At 40.6% G+C, this 21,806-nt stretch overlaps 1 protein-coding gene across 1 annotated transcript in view; it reads left to right on the top strand.

Moving 5' to 3' along the window:
* Positions 1-10,174: 10,174 nt before the first annotated feature.
* The window catches only part of prkg3 (protein kinase cGMP-dependent 3), a 24,278-nt gene continuing 12,646 nt past the window's right edge, over positions 10,175-21,806 (top strand). The window contains exons 1-16 of the mRNA XM_080744561.1: positions 10,175-10,251; positions 10,574-10,663; positions 12,443-12,505; positions 12,719-12,845; positions 13,483-13,649; positions 14,898-15,011; positions 15,447-15,552; positions 16,076-16,139; positions 16,322-16,399; positions 16,920-17,008; positions 19,127-19,192; positions 19,818-19,865; positions 20,680-20,721; positions 20,843-20,954; positions 21,236-21,372; positions 21,689-21,778. Of these exons, the coding sequence (XP_080600687.1) occupies positions 10,227-10,251; positions 10,574-10,663; positions 12,443-12,505; positions 12,719-12,845; positions 13,483-13,649; positions 14,898-15,011; positions 15,447-15,552; positions 16,076-16,139; positions 16,322-16,399; positions 16,920-17,008; positions 19,127-19,192; positions 19,818-19,865; positions 20,680-20,721; positions 20,843-20,954; positions 21,236-21,372; positions 21,689-21,778 (1,418 nt within the window). The 5' untranslated portion in view covers positions 10,175-10,226. The remainder of the gene's footprint in view (positions 10,252-10,573; positions 10,664-12,442; positions 12,506-12,718; positions 12,846-13,482; positions 13,650-14,897; positions 15,012-15,446; positions 15,553-16,075; positions 16,140-16,321; positions 16,400-16,919; positions 17,009-19,126; positions 19,193-19,817; positions 19,866-20,679; positions 20,722-20,842; positions 20,955-21,235; positions 21,373-21,688; positions 21,779-21,806) is intronic.

Below are 21,806 nucleotides of genomic sequence, written 5' to 3'. Positions count from 1 at the left end.
GCCCCAAAAAGGATTTAGCGCTGGTTTTGTATCACCAGAGCCTGCTCTAAATACTTTATTTTTAAATGTAATTTTTTACAAAAATGGAAGCTGCTGTCATTCCTGCCATGATTTTTGTTCCCAGTACACCTGTACAAACATAACTGACACGGTGCATTAATGATCAATATCCTTTTATCATCATAGCCTTTTCCTCCATTGCTCTGTGCCTTCTCATCCATGCGCACAACGTCAAAATGATTTTCATGCGCCACCACACACACATTGATGGAGGGAGATAGGACCAATATCAGGGGCGCTGGAACTCCCAAATCCCAAGGGGAGCTGAGCCTGGAGGAGTTCATGCGCTGTGAAGGCCGCGCGCATGAACGGGCTTCACAGTTATGTCAGGTGTGAACGGGCTTCACAGTTATGTCAGGTGTGTTCATATGCTTATGGTGATGCGATTTCAGATCAATTGCTCCAGCCACCGAGGAGAAACGCTGTTTCAGACAGACAGACACTCAGACAGACATTCGCAAAATTATAGTATAGATATACTACATGCTATGCTACCATTAAATGTCAATATGTCATCAACTTGAACCATCTCAATCAAAAGCACATTTCCCACACATTTTGTCTTTACATCCTAAATGAAGGACTGCATAAACACCATATAATTGCCAGGACCAGGAACAAAATCTAAATATCAACTTGTCTAAATGTAGAATTCCATTTATACATTCATTTAGACGTTTTTTTCTTTTTGTGATTTGATTACAAAACCTATTTTAGTTTTGCCATCCACTGGGCATTGCCGTGTTATTTATTGGCTTGTGTTAATGTAGAAAATAACGCACAATTTATATCTTAAGAATACTATTCATGCCTTTCCTGAGAACTTGAAATGTAGTTGGTTCTCAATAAGTGTTTTTACTCAATTAAGATCCTTTCAGTTTTGTAATTATTTTATTTGCACATCTTTGAATAATTATTTATTAGAGGTTGCATTATGCAATATGTAGTATAGTATATTGAATATTCTGATATTGTCTATTGCTGTAAAGGTCTATAATAGAACATTGTCTGTCGGGTGGAAACCTCACATGTCCAAAACTGTTACTTTTCAGGATTAAAATTCAAAAGGAGCAGATCTCCAAGCTCAAAACACGTCACTTTGCGCCGTGTTTTGAGCTTGTGGATCTACTACCTTTGATGCTGCTTTTGTCTGACACTGATGATCAAGTAGGGCATTAATTAACGAAAAAAAGTTAAAATGTGGAGATCAGGTTTCTGCCTGACAGCAACGATAGCAACCATAAAACTGCGCTGGCCTCAATGATCGTAAATCCATTCTTCATGCCACACCTTTGATGCAACTTCCAAGGAACAGTATTGTAAATTCATCATGACTATCATTTAATAAGGAAGTTATTTTTTTAAATTTGTTTAGCAAGCAGGGTTTTAATTCAATTATGACATTGAGTTGGATTGTCGGTAAATCCCTGCAGCATGGTGTCATGTCCCAGGGTTGGGCTTATCAAGGCCGTTGTTCTATTAGTAAATCAAGCCGCCTCCTCATTCTACAGAAAAGGGAGGTAGGCTCCTGACCTATGGGCCACATGGCTTGGGAACCATTGGTCCCTTAAGGCTACCTACTAATAAGACATTAACATTCAAAGACAATTCTACTGCTTTGTTAATGGCAGTCTTTTCAGAAGCTCAAGGAATCAATTACAAGCTCTGATATTATTTCAAGCTCTGATAAAGTAAATCATCTCAAAGTATTTACATCAACATAATTTTCTTCACTGCCGACCTGAGTCCAGTAGCCAAATTGAAGCAGTTCTAAAATTTAGCAGAGTGAACAATTGCCTAAATGGATGACAGCCTCACTAGCTACATTAACGCAATCCATGTAAATTACCTACTACCTTTCCCTTCTGCAAAGACTGTTTGTTTTTATGGTTCTTTATCACTGGCGGTACCTTCCTACGCCATCCCCAGGCATATTAGTGATTAATGTGTTATTAGTTTATTTTTTTTTATTTTTTTACTGTTGCTGTAGCTGCTGCAGGTTGTCCCAGACTTTGAAGTTGTTGTAATGATGGTGAACAAATTCAATCACATTCACGTTTACTGCTATTATATTTAAATGACCTTTGATAATGACTGACTGAAGAAATGCTCATTTACTGACTGTACGATTTGAAATATAAATGCACCAGTATAGTTTTTATGTCCTCTTACAAAGTAAAGACCATCATGCATTATATGCACTCTTGTATTTATCTGCACATGTACCTTCTAAGTTATTGAATTACATTTGTATTACATAATAAATCTATTAAATAAAACTTAATAAAAAAACTGTCAGTTTGTTTTTAGTTTTTTGCCTCAGTCATGGTGAGTGGAGGGCTGTGCTAGAAGGATAGACTATATTCAACCTGGGTCTCTCTTTGTGATGTCAGTAGATAAACAAAATCCTCTTGACGTCTTTGTTTTGACAGTTATATAGCATGTCCTGTTCAGTGGAAAAGCTTTAATAACCCAGACACTGCCTGTCACAAGCTCCACTCTACCTCCTCAGCTCAAGCGCTTTTATTATCTCCAAGCGGTGGGTCGTTGATGTCTTTAGGGATTGATTAACCAGACCGCGTATCAATAATTAACTGAGAAACAATAAAGTTCCACACCCTCTGCCACAATGGTAGCCCTTCAGCCTCATTTAGACTCTTGTAATGACGGATCTGGAAAACCTCCAAAGTCATTTATTTGATGTGGAAAAATAGAGCCAGCACGTGGAAGTTGCACTTCGTTTTCCAGCTGTTGTCTTCCACCTACACATGATCTTGTTAGCTGTCACACTTGCCTTCTGGCAGGCAGCCGGCATGAAAAAATCCCTTTGATTTGAGAAGAAGCCATTTTTAGAACGCCCATGTACTGTATGATGTGCAGAACAAAGACGTTGGGTAACTAACAAACCTTGACTGTAATTTAGAATGCGAATTTGAATTACAAAGACAAAATGTTTTTTTTTGTCTTATGTGAGTGTACATTGGATATCCGGAAACTATACAAAACCATAACTTTCAGTCACATGCAAACATATATTTAGACCCTGAGGAGGTGAACATACTGTATCATTATATCCTTAACTTCTCTCTGTCATTCCCCTTGTCTTCCCTTACCTGCATGGCATGATTGGAGGAGCCTGTAGGGGGGGGGGGGTGTGACTGGTTAATGATCCAACACTGGTACTGCTGAAAAGATTGACAGATAAAGAGAGAGAGAGGGGGAGAGAGAGAGAATAAAGGGACAGATGAATTCTTATGCCATTGTGCAGTGGTATTATTAAGTAATGCTTGAGAGTCGTCACACAGAGAGCAGGTAGTGACTGTATTTTTGTGTCTAGATGGGTGTGTCCGTTCTGTACGTGGCCAAGCAGATCACTGACGGATCCTGCAGCGCAGAGGGCCAAGGCGCCCTACGTTTAATTCCTACTACTGAACGTGGATCTCTGGAGTGGCTCGGGGGGATCCTTCTTCCTTGACGGTCCATGTGGACTCAGTAATTTGGGAACGGGCTTGTCCTATCAGCACACAACCCGCAGGTTAGTGACACTGATTATTTCCTTACTTTAGGTACTGAAACATTGTCTGACACTGAATCATGTAAATGTTGCATAGTTTGAAGGTTTGGTTTTAGCCAGTGTTGTTTTTGACAGCAAATTTTGATTTAGCTTTAGGTCATAGTCTTTTGAATAAAATGTCTTTTAGTTTTAGTCATAATTTAGTCACCCGAACAGTTTTAGTTTTAGTCTAATTTTAGTTGACTAAATATAAGATTTTAGTCGACTAAATCCACTGTTGATTTAGTCAACTGTAGAATGTATTTTGGCAGGCCTTGATGGCATCATAATGACTGATTTTACACTTGGTTGCGTGCTGAAAATAGCCGATTTGTAGATCTGCTATTTTCAGCATGCCACCCCTGAGAGCAACCAAACATAAAATAACTCTCTTCTCCACTAGTCCCTCCCTAACATTTTAGTCTAGTTTTTATTTTGTTGACGAAATTGTCAACATATTTAGTCTTAGTTTTAGTCATCACAGCTTAGTTTTTATTTTGTTTTTATTTTGTTTTCGTCAGTGAAAAAAACGCAGTCGACAAACATTTTTCGTCATAGTTTTAGTCGACGAAATCAACACTGGTTTTAGCTCATTTTGTATGGTGGCATGATATGTACAGTGTGACCTGCCCCTTTCAGCATCCCGAAAAAATAAAAATGAAAAAATAAAATAATACTCAGTTTCACATCTTTATGTGCATAGACACCAACTAATAATAAACACCAACTATTTGAATGTTAAAGGAGACATCCAGACCAAAACACATATAGGGTTAAATCTGCCTTTTATCATACCCCTTCATACCTGCTTTAGTCGATTTTTTTCATAGCTGCCCCTGTTGCTAGATTTCGGCTGCCCCTGTTGCTAGATTTCGCAGGCTCTCTCATAACTAACACAGTGGATTGTCCTTAGGCTAGTGCGGTCATTTCTTTAGCTTCAAAGTTAGTATTTTGTTATTGGATTGTGTTTACACAACGTCCTGAGATCAACCAAACCGCTGTTTTGACCTCACAGGCACCCTTACTTGTCAAATGGCTTCTGCTCTGCACCAGAGGAGAGGCTAGAAAGGGAGGGAGGGAGGGGTCTGTTTGACAAGTAAGGGTGCCTCTGAGGTCAAAACAGCGGTGTGGTTCGTCTCAGGACGTTGTGTAAACATAATCCAATAAAAAAATACTAACTTTGAAGCTCAAGAAATGACCGCACTAGCCTAAGGACAATCCACTGTGTTAGTTATGAGAGAGCCCGCGAAATCTGGCAACAGGGGCAGCCGAAATCTAGCAACAGGGGCAGCTATGAAAGAAATCGACTAAAGCAGGTATGAAGGGGTATGATAAAAGGCAGATTTAACCCTATATGTGTTTTGGTCTGGATGTCTCCTTTAACATGACCGGCAGCATCCCTACTGTGGGCATGTCATAATTAACAGACGAACATTATGCTGAAAATATTAGGTCTTAAAGCTCACAATGAGCTTGTCGAGCTGTTATTTTCATTCAAATGGGATGCTAGGGTTTATGTGGTTAATGGAGAAGCAACTAAATCTAAATCGTTTCATATTACTATCCTGAGCTGGCAGAAGTACAGAGGCACTAATCAGAGGCACTAATAACCACGTCATTAAATATGTAATACTTCATCAATTATTTAGGCTTATTTTGCCAATGTGACAGATACTTATATACATATACTAAATATATGACATTTGACACTTTAACCCAAGTGATTGTCAGATCATTGTAATAATTTGCAAAGATAAATAAACAAAATGTGTGATGTGAGTGCCAGAAACAGGAGCTGTAAATGAGTTACTTAGTTTAACTCGAGAGTTGTACAAATGGAAAATCTGTACACCATTTTGATCACATTTATACAGTTTCTCAGATAAATGAACACTCAGGATTTTACATTGTTGTTTAATCAGGGGGTTAAGTGGAAATCATTAAAGTGGTTGACCCTCTCTGGCACCTGAGTATCTGTTTCTATGGCTGCGTGTTCCTAGAGAGGTTAATTGCACGTGTGGGCAAATGCATGCCCTGCCTGTGTGTACTGTAAGTGCATCGCTGCATTTGCATGTCTGCATGTGTGTGAACCAAGGTCAAAAGTAGCCAGAGGGAAATCTGACCTGTTTGTATTGTTGTTGCAACATGTCAGCCTACATTCAGAAAAAGGCTTAGCTTCGTGGGCAGTGTTGAGCAAGTTACTTGGGTGGGAAGAGTAATAAGTTACTATTTACTTACCAGTAAGACTCCCTAATCGGGAGATAAGCGACCGTAGGTCACTTATCTCCACAAATAGGGCAAAAATGTGTTTTGCCAAAATCTTCCTGATCCATGTTGATGACATGAGTGTAGACATACTGTGTAGTGATTTTCGTGATTTTAGGGCAAAATCTGTAGGAGCAGTGTCCAAAAATGTGTTTTTAAAAATCGGCCTGGAGGTGGCGCTATATGGGAGAGATTCATGTTGATGGGATGAGTGTAGACATACTGTGTACCGATTTGCGTGATTTTAGGGCAAAAATTGTAGGAGCAGTGTCCAAAAATGTGTTTTGCAAGAATCGGCCACATGGTGGCGCTAGAAGAGGGGCATGTGAGAAATGAGGGGTGGGGTCTCCGCGCCGGCAAGGCGGACGAATAGGTACCGGCCCCGGCTGTCCCGGTCGCTCCTAGCCGGAGTTACGGCATTTTATGTGAGCTGCAGTGTAGGGGGTCCTCCACTGGGGGCGCCACCACTTTTGCATCCGTTCTGGAGCACCAGGAGTGGGTGGTCCCCGGGAATTCCCCGTGAGCAGCCCCGTTGGGGTGGTCATTTGGTCAGTTTAGCACATTTGGTCATTTTTTACATCTGGGGGTCCCCCAGGGACCTGGGGGTCCCTGGAGCTCCGGGGGTCCTTGGAGGTTGTAGTTTGGCAGGTAAGGAACGTGTGTGCAAAATTTGGCACGGATCGGGGCAACGGTTGCGGAGATATGAGCAGGGCAAGAGTGTGACGTGTGAGGTGTGACAGACAGACTGACAGACAGACTGACGGACGGACTGACTTACACTTTGTGCAGGGTTTACTTATTACTCCTTTAAAAAGTAGTAATATTACGTGACTTATTACTCAAGAGTATAACTAGTTACATTACAAGTTGTATTACTTTAGCTACCTTGTCATTTTTTGAGAGGGCGCAATGCGGCGCATGCTTAAAAAGACAATCTATTTAATAGGGCCTTTCCATTAGGGTTTTGAGCGTGTGCCGGTTCGGCACGGTGGAGAACCAGTAACCGCCACTGAACCGTGCTGATTATTCTTTATTGCTATTCTTTATGGATCCCCAATAGCTTCCACAAAGTGATCGCTTGTCTTTTTGGGGTCCACACACTGATCAGACTTGAATTTGCTTCCTGAGATCTACAGACAAGTGACAACCTCCTGCTTAATATAATCTGTCTCAAATCAAAAACAAATTGTGTTCATTGTAACTTATTAGCTCAGATTTACTTTGATCAATAACTGTAATATACAGTATACGCTACTCTGGGAAAGTAATAATATTACAGTAATATTAGTAAATAATAATATTAACCACTTTCAACCTGGCATCCTTGGGCATGTAATTATAGCTGGAATCTACATTTCAAAACTTTCAAAAAAATACTGAAAATAGCGGCGCTACAAGCATGTAGATCAGCTGTTTGAGCTATCCGTCTTACAACAAAGTATATAACCTCGGGCTCAGGTGGTTGAGTCATCTTGGCAATACAAAAGCCTTGCATTCTATTTGTGGCAACACAACATTATGGCCTCCCTTATCACCGTTAGACAGTTTTTTAACTGTTTATATTTTTTATGTGAATTGACGTCATCAGTAAGACGCCCTAAGGGCGAGAAGCGACCTTGCCCTAAACATCAGAGCTTTGCTTAATACGGCACAGTTAAGAAGTAGAAGTTAAACTATTATAATCTGTCTGGTCGAGTCATCGTTGTGATGTTAGCACAGGTCAGCTATGTCCATATCTGGAGTCTGTGAGGTCAGATGTAGAGGTATTGGCCAATTCCATATATGGAGATGTCTTGGCCATATATGGAGTGTGACATGGGGATGTTCATGTGTGGCAAAAATAGCAGATCCACAAGATCACGTCAGGATTGTGAGTTGTAGATCTGCTATTTTAGCTAGTTTTTGACACGTACATATTTTAATGATTTATTTCTTTACAAATTGTACATTTTCAATTTCATTTTACTTTTTCACCAAAAAGACTTAAAAGAAGTTAACAATGGAACATACGCTGATCTTTCATGCCTCCCTCAGTTTGATGTTCCTTTTGCTCCAGTAGCTTTATGGTCAGCTTTAACACCAAGTCTAATCTCTCAAATGTCCAATGTTCAGGGTGAGACGACCGTAATTGTGGTCACGTGATGAGTGGAGCGATCAAGGCTTTGCTTAAAGGGATATTTCACTTTAAAAAAAAAACTTTTGGTAATTTTATTGTCTAATCAGGCTTTTATGAACACCCTTAACAGATTTTAATTTGCTTGATTCAGTATTTAGATGTTTGATTATTATATTATTATGATAATACTTTGGGAAAATGGAAAAAGACTAATACAATAAAAAAAATGGCAATACAATAAAAAAGAAAAGAAAAAAGTTATCGAAAAAACACAGCCAGCTCACGTATTTGGAGGGTAGTATGAGTCACCAGAAAAAATGACAAGTGTTTTTGATGAATCTATCATTATCTATCGTTAAAATGGAGTTTGAAGTTACAATGGGTGTGTATGGGGATTGGGGAGGGACCCTGGAGGAGGAGGGCCTGATAACATTTACATCAAATATCTAAATACCTAATCAAGCAAATTAAAATCTGTCCATGGCGTTCACAAAAGCATGATTAGAAAAATTTTGGGTCATTTTTACTGGAAAAGTTTTGGAATTTATCAAGCTATGTATTGTCTTTGGTTATTGATTTTGTAAATACCTCTGAAATGACAAAATAAATATAGGCCAAATTGTCAAATATTAGAGGCAGAAATTGTGAAAATAGCTGATCTACATGCTCACAACGCCTCGACCAAATTATTTTTATTGTGGAATATAACCGGAGTCAGGGCTCTAGTGTATCAGTTTTCGCTCTATGCTAAACATCTTCGCTGAAAATAGCTGATCTACAAGCTCACAACACGTAGATGTGCTAATCTCTGCTTACGGTTTCCATACAATACCACGGATGCTGGAGTTAAAAGTGGTTAGAGCAGAATGTCACTGTGTGCTCTGTTACAGTGATGGAAGAAGTAGGCTAGTATCAATACCCTATTGTAGCCTACAATAGTCGGTTGCAACTTGCAAGTACAAGTTCAGTATTCCAGATTTACTTGAGTAGGCTAAAAGCACCAAAGTATTGGCATAAAATGTACATGTGTAGGCTACAATGTAAAAATAGGCTACTCATTATGCAGAAGGTCCCATATCACAAGTTTTCAAATGTAGCTGTCGTTATGAGCTTGTAGATTGTCTATTTTCAAATTGCCAAAGTATATATTTAGGTCTGAAGTGATTTTGATATATAATAATAAAAATCCACAAAGTAACTACTGTAGTAACAAAAGTTTTCAAATAATCATAGTGGAGTAAAAGTACAATATTTGCCTTTGAGATGTAGTGGAGTAGAAGTAAAATGATTGAACATTGGAAGTGCTCCAGTAAAGGAAAACCTCAAAATTGTACAATAAGTACACTTGAGTAAACATACTATAGTTACTTTCCACCCCTGCTCTGTTAATTGGTGTTCTGACCTGTGTTTGCACTGACGTGCGTTGTGTCAACAGAGGCATAAACCTCTTTCCATTGACTACAAAATGAGAATGGCGAAGTTTCCCCGCAATCACGACTACTGCAAACAGATCAATGGAAACATCATTTGGACCCCGGCGTTATCGCCGTGCGCGAGCATGCTTATTAGGCTACGTGTGAGCTTGGCTTATCAAAACTGTGTGCCTACTTGTTGGTCATTGAATTTGTTTCCCAGCCTTTTCCATGCAAATGCAATCCAGCTCCACATTAAGTGGTGTGTATTTCTTAAGATACGGTACATCAAATCTTCTGTCATGTAGGCTAAGTGGAAACACTAATATGACCAAGATTTCACGCTCACTAAAATACACACACTCTCTCTCTGTCTGTCCATCTCTATCACTATGTCCGTCCGTCCGTCCGTCCGTCCGTCCGTCACACACACACACACACACACACACACACACACACACACACACACACACACACACACACACACACACACACACACACACACACACACACACACACACACACACACACACACACACACACACACACAGAGAGAGAAAGAGAGAGAAAGAGAAAGAGAGAGCAGACTAAAACCACACACATTACTGATGGTCTTAATGTTGGTTTTGTATTATTGTAGAGAGCCTGACAGGTGTCTGATGCCAATAGTCTGTGTGTTCTATATCCGGTAGAAACTAGCAGCAGCCAGAGTGCCCCCTGTTGACAGTTCATCATTAGTGTGCATTATTCAGCAGAGCTCCTGCTGGGTGCAGTGAGAATAGAGTTCACAGCCTGCCGAAAGAAGGTGAGATGCTGTCTGATGTCACCTGGGAGAAACAGTCAGGGTAGTTATTTGTATTTCATAATTCTACACTTTGCGTCCATTTGTGGTGTTTGTCTGTTTGTGTGTGTCTCTTTCTGGCTGCTGTGCGTGCAGACCTGTACAGTAGGTTTACGTGTTCTCTTTGTGTGAGCACTCAAGTGCACATTGTGCTGAATCTTGAATCTATGAGCTCATTCTTTTCACCTGCCCTTCCTGGATTGGATTGTCTCTGTCTCTGCTCTCTATTATCCACTTCATCATGAGTGTCTCCCTCCTGTATGTTGGACACCTACAGCACCTCCTAATTAAACCCTCGTTGTTTTAATGAAAATTGCACCCAGCAGCCATGGAGAAACAACTGGAGGAGCTGAGGCAGCAGCTGGAGAAACAATTACAGATCAACCAGGAGCTGCAGACTCACAACACAGACCTGGGTGAGTACAAACTTAACTACGCAACATGCTGGGTCCTTTGTTATTCTCAATCTTTTACTCCGTCTCAGTGACAGTGGAAGCATAATGTTGTTGATCATATAAGGCACACACTCTGATACCGTACGAGTGATTTATTTAATTATTATCAGCTCATTAAAGTATAATCAGAGGCTGTTGACAGCTTTCTATTCTTTCCTATTGTGGATTAAATCTCATTACTGTAATCCACTACACTAGTCTCATATACTGTATAAGGCAGGCTATACATATTTATCTTTTTTACACCACTAACACACTTTAGGCTACATACACGGATACACCAACTGTGTATATACATTTTATATGCTCTTAAAGTATACTGAACTAGAATATCGCCCGCCTTCGGCGGGCGAATCCTAGTGTTCGCACATAAATCCTTAGTCTAGTTGTGGGAAGAAAAGGATATCATCATCATCATGGCCCCAAATAACTTTTAAATATCTTGCAATTGGCGACGAGTCTCGACTCTTAATAAATCGGCAAGAGTGCCTCTCATTTTCAATACAAAGGCTAAGCTATATAAGCTCTCCATCATCAGCAATAGTAGTCAGTGGTGCGTGTTCCCCACACTCCCAAGCCCCCACCGTTGCGCTTAGGTTCACCGGGAAAAACTCGGTCGCGAGAGGCGACATGGGTTCTGAAGGCAAAGGTGGAGTCAGTGACGTAGCGGCGGCTCCGGCAGAGAAGTATAGGTTCCACTTGCGCAAAGGCACGTCGCATCCGCATACGTCAGGGACGTTTACTTGAGAGACACGGAAGAAGGAGAGACTGTAAAGGATAAGTGATTGTCGTCTCAGGAAGAAGGACAGACCTTTCAGGAAGAATGATATGTGACGTAGCACCGTTCGCGGCTGAGGCAGAAAAGCGGGGCAAAGAAGGTAAAAGAATGCATAAAGAGACAATAAATAGCGACGGTCCAAAAGCGAGAGGTATGATTGTGCTGTTGGTTAAATGGTTTTGGGAATTGGGCCGTGGGTCTGTGCTAACATAGCTGCAGTGTAGCAGCGGGATACAGTACACGGGGCGTGATTAACTTCTCAGGGAGTGGCTAACTTCTAAATTGTATATAAGGATACCTAAAACACTGGGCATACTTATTCACTATTTCCATAATCAGGTGAATCCAAGTGAACCATGTTGATTCAAATCTATTAATTCCTTAAAGGACAACTTTGTTTTTTTACAACAAGGGTACATATTTTAGATTGTAATTAGAGAAAAGAAAAGATGAGTGTTAAACTGTTTTCATTTACTGCTTTCTATTGTTTTAGCGATTTTTGTATCTTGATTTCAGTGGGTGGGGGCATGCGTACAAGTGGCTAAATATGTCTTTTTAGACACAATAAGCTGTCAATTTCTTTGTTACTATTTACACCAGCCCCCATGAGTCACATCTGCCCTTGAAAGATTGCGGTGCATCTTGGGAATGGGCTTATTGTGTCTAAAAATACATATTTTTTGCCACTTGCATGCATGCCCCCAACCTGGGGGCATGCATGCAAATCAAAATTGTTAAAATCACTAAAACGATAGTACGAAGTAAATGAAAACATTTTAACACTCATCTTTTCTTTTCTCTAATGACTAATCTGATCTAAAATATGAACCCTTGTTGTAAAAAGACAAAGTTGTCCTTTAACAATTCAGATGTGTCAGAGAGACAATGAGGCGTCTGTCAGTCATGCAAAGGGAGTTCATCTCAACACTAATAATGTAAAGTGTAATGTTTTGTCCCTTCAGAGAAAAGGCTCCAGGAAAAAGAGAAGCTCTTGCAGGAGCTACATAGTCATTATCATGACCTAGGTAATCGAGCGCGCACACACACACACACACACACACACACACACACACACACACACACACACACACACACACACACACACACACACGCACGCACGCACTCACACACACATACTGTCAATCTCCTAGACACGTAAAAAACAGAAAAAGTACAAAACTATGGCACCATCTCTTTAAGCATCCATTCTTCTGTCTCCCTGGTTTTGTCCACTTCAGAGTTCCCTTCCCACAGCGGTAATGATGTCGACCCAGTGGTCAGGAAGAGTCGTGCGGCGGTCATGGCCATGGAACCGATCCCTGAAAACCTGGAAATCACACGGACCAAAGTCAAGAAAACCTCCAGGTTAGTGGTCATCTACTGCAGTGTGATGTCATGTTTTACAGTTCTACAGCAGGGGTCTTCAACAGGGGGTCCGGGACCCCTAGGGGGGTCCTTCAAATCTTTGTTTGATAGAAACTTTTTTCTCCTTTTTTATATTAACCACTAGCCCTAACATCCATATTCTGATAACTTTAGCCAAAGTTGAAGACCCCTGTTCTACACTATTGTTTTACACGGATGATCAGCCAACATGAATTAGCCTTATAATACAGAATCATACAGATATACAAATATAGTACACCAGACAGTACACAGATGTTCTCACATTTGATTATGCAGCGCTTCTCATGACTAACACTGTTTCGTGTGAGACAGACAACATTTTCCACCAGCCGACTACGGCCTCAATTCCTCAGTGTTAATGTAAGCAAGCATGTGAACCCTAGCGTCCCTATTCTGAGGGCGAACATAGCAGATGTACAAGCTCTCAAAGCACCACATTGCGAGCTTGCAGATCTGATGTTTTCGGCAAAGATATCTGATGCAAAAGGAAAAAGTAGGGGGCCAGGTATAGACCCCTGGGGGATCCCGAAGTCACCTGGGATTTTACAAAGATATGACATCAACACATTGAACTTCTGCTTCCTTCAATCCCTAGTGAGACAAGTCTGATCGTCAAGGCTATCCAGAAGAATGACTTCCTTAGTCGCCTTGATGACGAGCAGACGGCAATGATGGTGGATCTTTTGTTGGCCATTGACTTCAAACCCGGGAACGAGGTCATTAAAGAGGGCTCAGAAGGGGACAGCATGTACATAGTAGCAGGTAAGGATATACTTTGTGTGTGTTGTCAAAGCAGAATCTGAATGGACATCAAGGCAAGGTAGACAAGAAAGACAGTTCAGAGTTTAGATGAATAAGCAATTGTATTTGGTACCAAGGAACAAGACTTACATCAGTAATGCAATTGGGAAATCTCTGTCAACTTCCAAGAACTAAAACTGAGACAAGCTCTTATACTCAAACAGCAGTGTCTCCTTCAAAGGAAGGGCAAAGTGAGGACAAAAGTATTTTTCGGTTACGTACTTATGTTCCTTACTTATATTTCTAAATCAATACCAGTTACCAATTCACTTGACTCTACTTGGATCATTAAAACAATACTCGGTCCTGGCTATGCCAGACGCCCCTGTTGTTACCCCATAAATGGAGAGACCATTAGATAAAAACTATACCAAAACATGTAAATGAAGAACTATCATATAGACTTATTCAGTAAACACTACATGACATAGTATCACTCAATCACAAAATACATAAAACAATATAATATATTCAATCCTTCACCATAGCAAAACAAATCAAAATGATAGCATCCTCCATGAACCCTAAATGAAATTGGGAATAAATCAATTGTCACATTACATAGACTCAAAAGTTGTCCAAAAAACCTGGAGGAGAAATACAGAGCATGAAGCGAAGATTCTTACATAGTGTTTTACTATAGTTTCCAAACTTCCTTGACAGTGTATACTGTATGTATGGCTGTGTGTGTGTGTGTGTGTGTGTGTGTGTGTGTGTGTGTGTGTGTGTGTGTGTGTGTGTGTGTGTGTGTGTATATGTGTGTGTGTGTGTGTGTGTGTGTGTGTGTGTGTGTGTGTGTGTGTGTGTGGAAGTACAGAGAAGTAGCAACACTAGTAGCAAAGAGGATAACAAAATAATAAAACACAGTATTAAGGCTGCGGGGGGCATGGTGGCATAGTCGTTAGTGCTGTCGTCTCACAGCTAGAAGGTCTAGGGTTCGAGGCGGCAATACAGCCTTTCTGTGTGGAGTTTGAATATTCTCCCCACGTCCCCTACGCATTGTGAGCTTGTAGATCAGCTAGACTTTAATCACATTTTGATACCAATATATATATTTTTTTTACTTTTACTCAAGTGATTTTTTTATTCCGGACTTTTAACTGTAACAGAGTATTTCTACATTGCAGTATTGATACTTTTACTTAAGTAAAAGATGTGAGTACATTTTCCATAACTGTGTACATGCATTATGTACATTCTGTCTCCTAGCTGGTGAACTGGTTGTGACCCAGGCAGGGCGTGTGCTCAGAACCCTCAACGGGGGGGATGTGTTCGGGGAGCTGGCCATCTTGTACAACTGCAAACGCACGGCCACAGTTAAAGGTAAGGCTCTGTTATGATATTCTAAGATATATATATATGGAAGTCATAATGAGACACTTTATCTCTATAAAGCAGGCGGTAATTGCGAGCTGCACTCAGCAGACAGCATTTATTGTTCCACAGGAACAATAAACGTGCAATATTCTTTGTAAATAATTCACTTAAACACTTTCGACCTGGCATCCCTATTTTTGGTTATGTCATTGTAGGCATGCACATTCTGCGTGACGTGTTGTGTCACACTGCTATTTTTGCGAAATAGCATTGTAAAATAGGGCTTAAGTGGTTAAATCAATATATACGCCACCTTGATGTCATCTTTTATAACTCTCTGTCTCTGTCTGTCTCTCCCTTTCTCTCTCTCTGTCGGTCTATCTGTCTGTCTCTGTATCTCCTTTTCTGTCTGTCTGTCTGTCTCTCTCTCTATTGTTACAGCAAAGACAGTGGTGCGTCTGTGGAGCATGGAGAGACAGACCTACAGGACCATCATGACCAACAAGTCCAAGAAAAAACGCGAGCAGCTCATGGGCTTTTTGAAGACGTGAGTGTATACTGTATGTAGGTTGTGGACTTGAATATGTACATTACGGTATATTCATGTTAACCACTTAAACCCTCTACTTAGTAAAATTGACTCAAAAAATTGTACTTGGCTCACCCTTTTCTGTCCAAATCTCTTCGCCAAAAAGAGACGATCTACAAGCTCACAACTCGTTGCAATGCGCTGCATTGTGAGCATGTAGATCGGCTATTTCTAGCTAATGTTCTCCCCCGAATATGGATGTTGGTGTTCAAGTGGTTAATCCGACAAAAGAACACCATTACATCAACCGCGCAAGGATTGAAAGCGACAGCATCTCTATGCTGGCTGCTCTAAGGCAGCATCTTTCAGAGATGTGTCAAGTCGCACTTGACGTTTTCTCCTGAAAGTGACGCAAATGCACAAGTCGCAAGTTGGCACCTCGACAGAGTGCAGTCTAGTTTATGTTGTTCTTTTGTAGCGGTAGAGGACATATTTTATAGTGACACAAACCACATAAAGTAACCACCATGTGTCATTTCAGCTCTCGTACCCTGAAAGACCTGAATGATGTCCAGTTGTCTAAGATCATTGACTCCATGGAAGAGGTGATACACAATGTCTTGTTCAAAACTATCATTTTGGCCTTGTTCAGGGTGTGATATATGTAACGCTTTGCCTTTCTTTCTCTGTTAAATAAAAACTAAGGTTTTTTTATACATTTGTGTCAGTGATGTGTGAAAGTTATTTTCTCTCAAGGTGCTGATCAATTGAGTCTTTTCTTTCCTAGGTGAAGTTCCAGAGTAAGGAAGCGATAGTTCGGGAGGGAGATGAAGGGAGCACATTCTACATCATCCTGAAAGGAGAGGTACAGTAAAGCAGAGGAAAAGGCTTTTAAACTCCCCAATAATACCTTATTTTATATGGTTTAGTTTAGTGGTGCAACATTTGCAGATCTCTTATTTTCACTATTTTCGCACCATTGTGTGACAAAGTATAACATAACGAACTCTTAAAGAGGTGGTGCCATGATTTCCCCCCCCTCTAAAACATGATTATCAGATATTATGATTATACTAGGAGGAAGATTTTTTCCAAAAAAGTATACAGAAAGAGTTAAAATTGGGGTTTTATGTGGCCACACCCCCAGTTCATTAAGTATGCATGGATGTCATGGTTCTCAATGCAATGATTAATTGAAAAAAGTTATTTATAAAATAATCTTGAGGAAAATAATTGGTCTATTTGTAATACCTACATGTAGGGTGCACATGTGCTCTCTATCTCACATACTTTCTCTGAGTATTTCTTTCTGTCTCTCAATCTGCCTGTTTCTATTTGTGTGCGCGCGTGTGCCTGTGTGCGTGCTTTCATGTCTGTGCCCTCAGGTACTGGTGACTAAGAATGTCAACGGCCACCAGAAACAGATTCGGCGGATGGGGAAAGGGGAGCATTTCGGGGAACAAGCCCTCATACGGTAACCCTGGCAACCCTGTGTGTGCCTGATGCAATCGGTGGCGTCACGGTGCAACACAATGTTTGTTTTTACTGTATCTTCTTTGGCTGCTGCCATCTTCATAATATAATATAATAATATAACGTCGTTGTCGGGTGGAAACCTCGTATCTCCAATTTTCAAATTTGTAGGTTCTTTCGCGAGGCGTTGTGTGCTTGTAGATCGGCTGTTTTCACTAGTTTAAATAATTTTTAAAATGATAAATACAAAACGAACGGTTTTGGACATACAAGGTTTTCACCCGACAACGACGATAATAAGAATTCTAAGAATGTCGTCCCCACTCCTTCAGGGTATTTCTTGTCGCTGTATATTTACACATACGTGAAGTTGGTCCTTTACATTTATTTACTCGTCCTATAACCATATTAGGAGCAGAGAGCGCTATTAGCAGTGGTGGAAAGTAACTATGTAGATTCATGTAAGTACTTTCCTTAAGTACTTTTTTGTTTTTGATAATTGTTACTTCAACCCGATACATTTCGGCCATTTGAAAATATCCAATCTGCTATTTATAAAAAAAGAGATTTGTATACATTTGCAAACTTGTGAAATGGGACATTCTGCATAATGAGTACATTCTACTTTAAGTATATTTTGATACCAATACATTTTTTATTCAAGCACATTTTGAATTCTGGACTTTTACTTGTAACAGTATTTCTACATATTTCTACATTGCAAAATTGATACTTTTACTCAAGTAAAAAATGTGAGTACCTTTTCCACCACTGCCTATAACCATATAGGATCTATTAGTACATGGCTCAGGGAGCAGTGTCAGGGGCGTCAATTGGGTATGGCAGGGGTATGCAGCTGCCATACCCTGGGTCCAGGGTATTAATATGTTGTTGAATTACAATAAAATAACTACAAATGCAAAATTTTACAAAATGGTCACTTTAACAAGGTATTATAATTATATTCTCCACACTTCTCCCCATCTTGACAAAATGGTATATTCCCAGGTTCCGCAGGTCAGCTGCACAGGTGCAATGCATTATTGTTAATTGTGGCACATTTACTAACATGCCAAGTTTAGGTGCACTTGAACAACCGTTCCAGACTGCCATATCCAGCCCAAGAAACCATCAAAATGGGGGAAAAAAATAGAATGCACTTCTTAAAATAAATGTATCATGCCTTCGCGCACGTGCAAGACACCAGTCGCCATACCTTAGCTTTTTCTGAACTGACGCCACTGAGCAGTGTCTTGCTCAGGGACACTTGGACACAGAGACTGGGGGCTGGATGTGAACGCGCAGCCTTCTTTTCCTAGGCGGCCTCTCTACGCTCTGAGCTCTTACAAAATGACATGTCATTTTGAGAAAATATATTATTGAGACATTATTGAGTAGTGAGAAAAGGTTTCGAAGAGGGGTGAATATAGCAGTGTACCGTAGCACACTGGTTCTCAAACCTTTCCATGTCAAGGACCCCCAAATTAATATGTATTTGGCTGTGGACCCCCATCTGAAAATAGTTTGTGCCAGGGACCCCCACACATTCGTGTTTCAAAACTTTTCAAAATATTTGAAAAAAAGAACATCATATTTTTTAAATAGCATCTGTAGGGTTAAAGTGATTAAAGTGGTTTTGATGCCACATTTAATTAATTTTGCTGGGGACCCCCTGGAACCCCCTCAATGACCCCTGGGGGTCCACGGACCCTACTTTGAGAACCACTTTAGTAGTGCTGCCCGAAGACGAAAAGCCTAATATCTAGTATGAGGAGATGTTTGGTTTCCTATGCGGGACACCTGTGTTTGAATTCATGTATATGAAAAGAGTGTATATCCAATATACATATACTGCAAAATTGTATACATCAGAAATAACCGTTAAATCAAATTATTCACACGTCACATACTACAGTATTCTTCTGTCATTTCTGACACTGAAAACTACTTTTGCTTGGTGATCACTCGGTGCACATCATGGAAACAACTGCCAATTATAAGGCAGTTATTGAGTCTTTCCTCAATTCCATACTGACACCAGGTCATCTACTGTATATAACTAACACTATAGCCTACTCTGTTTCCCAGCTGCTATGACATGCCTGTTTGCCATTTGCAGGGAGGTCTTGAGAACTGCCACCTGCACTGCTGATGGCCCTGTTACCTGCTTCTCCATTGACAAGGAGTGAGTTCTGGTTCCCCCATTAAAAACACAAGTTTGAACGTCACTGTCTTGTGACCCTGTAACAAATGACCTTCAACAAAAAAATCCTACAGCCATGAGTCTCCTACGTTCATGTAGCCTTGCTTTTCACAACTAAATCCAGTGTTGGTTTAGAGGAGTAGTTCACCCCCAAAATGACTTTTTCCCCCCTATTGATTACCATGGAGACTTGAGTTCAATAATATTTTAGTTTTTTGTTGCATTCTTATGACAACAAATTTATTACAATAAATGTACCCCCATTGATTCCGGAAGCGACCCAAATGCATTGGGTCCCCATCCGGAATCAATGGGGGTACATTTATTATAATCAAAATGTTGTCTGAGGAATACGACAAATTCAAAAAAGTATTATTGAAATCAAGTCTCCATGGCACGAGTAATCAATTGATCATTTTTCATTTTGAGGGTGAACTACTCCTTTAACTCTTTGAGTGTAAAAATGTAGTTAAATGAACACTCGGATCTTAGGCAATTAAGGCAAGTTTATTTATACTGTACAGCATTTTCATACATCTTTTCTTACTGTGTAGACAGAATGTTATTGGCCTTAGCTGATCATGCCTGTCTTCGTTCTACCTTCCAGGGTATTTGAAGAGACCATTCCTGTTGAACACCTGGAGCTGTTTGATGAGTAAGTAAAGCAAGGCACTGTCTCACTTCCTATCTATTACACCAATCTATTACATCAGGGGTCTTCAACGTTTTCAGGCCAAGGAACCCTTAGTTGAGAGAGAGATGAAGCAGGGACCCCCACAACCTGTTTATAGATTCCATATAGTTTCATCGTTTGACTGCACAATAATCAGTGTATTTTGGATTCATGTCAATTTGTGTTTTCAGATATTTAACCACTTGAGCCGTCATTACCTAGACTTGACCTTTTACTCTGTACTTATTCTGCTCTTTTTCCCCTCTACACCAAAGCTCTTTGCCGAAAATAGCCGATCTACAAGCTCACAACGCCTCGCGCTGTGAGGCGTTGGGAGCTTGTAGATCGGCTATTTTTGGCTACAGTTTTGGAGGACCCCCTGTAGTAACTCTGAGGACCCCCTGTTGAAGACCCCTGTATTACATTATTCTCTCTTTATATCCAGGGTTCCCACGGTCATGAAATTCCTGGAAATGTTTTGAAATTAGATTTTTTTTTCCAGTACTGGAAAAGTTTTGGAATTGATCAAAGGTCTTGGAAAAAACGGCTAGGCATTGTTTTTGCCTTTGGTTATTGATTTTGTTAACTCATTTACTGCCACCATAATGATAAATCGACTTTGAGGGTTCCTTGCCACGATTTTCTTAACTTTTGACGTGGGCGCATCGTGCACGATCCGCATGCACGCCACAGTCCGTTCACGGCGTGCACGCACGCACGCACACACACACACACACACACACACACACACACACACGCACTCTGACTGTCATCTGTCCTTCATTTTCATTACCAGCTCCAAAGTGCTACAGGAGGTGGACGCTCCAGAAAGGCCAAGGTGAGGTTGAACGTTATTGGTCGATTTATTCAATTGAAAATACATCGTTTTTTTAAATAAACAAAACACTTTTGTGGGGATTTGTAATATAGCAGTGTATTGTTCTCTCTCTACCTCTCAGTCCCGGCTCCACCATGGCGCTTAAGGATCTTCTTCCAGTTTTATACCAAGAGGGACGCTATCACGGAGCACCTGTCACCCTTGGTGTCGGCGGCTTTGGCCGTGTTGAGCTGGTGAGGATGTGTTCGTTTGGGTGGGTGTCACTCCTTTACAGTATTTTTGCGCTGTGACACGACAGTTAAATAAAGTGTCCAAAGTGGCCAGACAACAATCACAGAAGAGGTCACAGAAGAGGTCATCAAAGTTCTAATGCAAGAGTTTTCAACCCTTTTTGGCAGTTTGACAGACCAATTGGCTTCACCTCTTACTGATAGTTTGTGACTCACAATGTTTGGTTATTACTTGTTATGTCATTATTATCATCTCATGCCTTCGTATCATTGATCTTTCCAAGGTGACCGCGGCGCAGACTGGTAAATACTATGCCATGAAACGGGTCAGTAAGAAACACATTGTCTCCAAGCGACAAGAGGAGCATGTGCTGTTTGAGAAGATGATACTCAAAGCCATTCAGTGTGACTTCATTGTCAGGTGACTATGCATTTGAAACTCACAAGACACTCTGACTCTGACATTGATCAGAGTCTGGTATAAGCTGATCTATGTCTGCTGATTCAAGCTAATATGTCAATGTATTGCTATTGTACTGCTATTGTATCCCTATGGCGGTTTTGCTTAACGTCCCCTGATTTTGCCTAGCAAAATTATTTATTTTTTGGGGGGTAATTGAGGTCAGGAAACTCATGACCCCTTTAACGTCAAGTTTGACTGTATTCCATTCGTTGCAATACATGGTTAAATCTACTTTGACGTGAGTGTTCCTGACTGATATCTTATATCTGTCTAGGCTCCACGCTGCCTTCAAAGACACGCGCTACATCTACATGATCATGGAGTTCTGCAGCGGAGGGGAGATCTGGACCAAACTCAAAGAAGTGTGAGAAGTCACAGGCCCCGTCGAGGGG

Source organism: Nannobrachium achirus, assembly GCF_963921795.1.
Source record: "Nannobrachium achirus genome assembly, chromosome: 16".
Classification (NCBI taxonomy): Eukaryota; Metazoa; Chordata; class Actinopteri; order Myctophiformes; family Myctophidae; genus Nannobrachium; species Nannobrachium achirus.
This window is presented reverse-complemented; position numbering and strand designations above follow the sequence as displayed.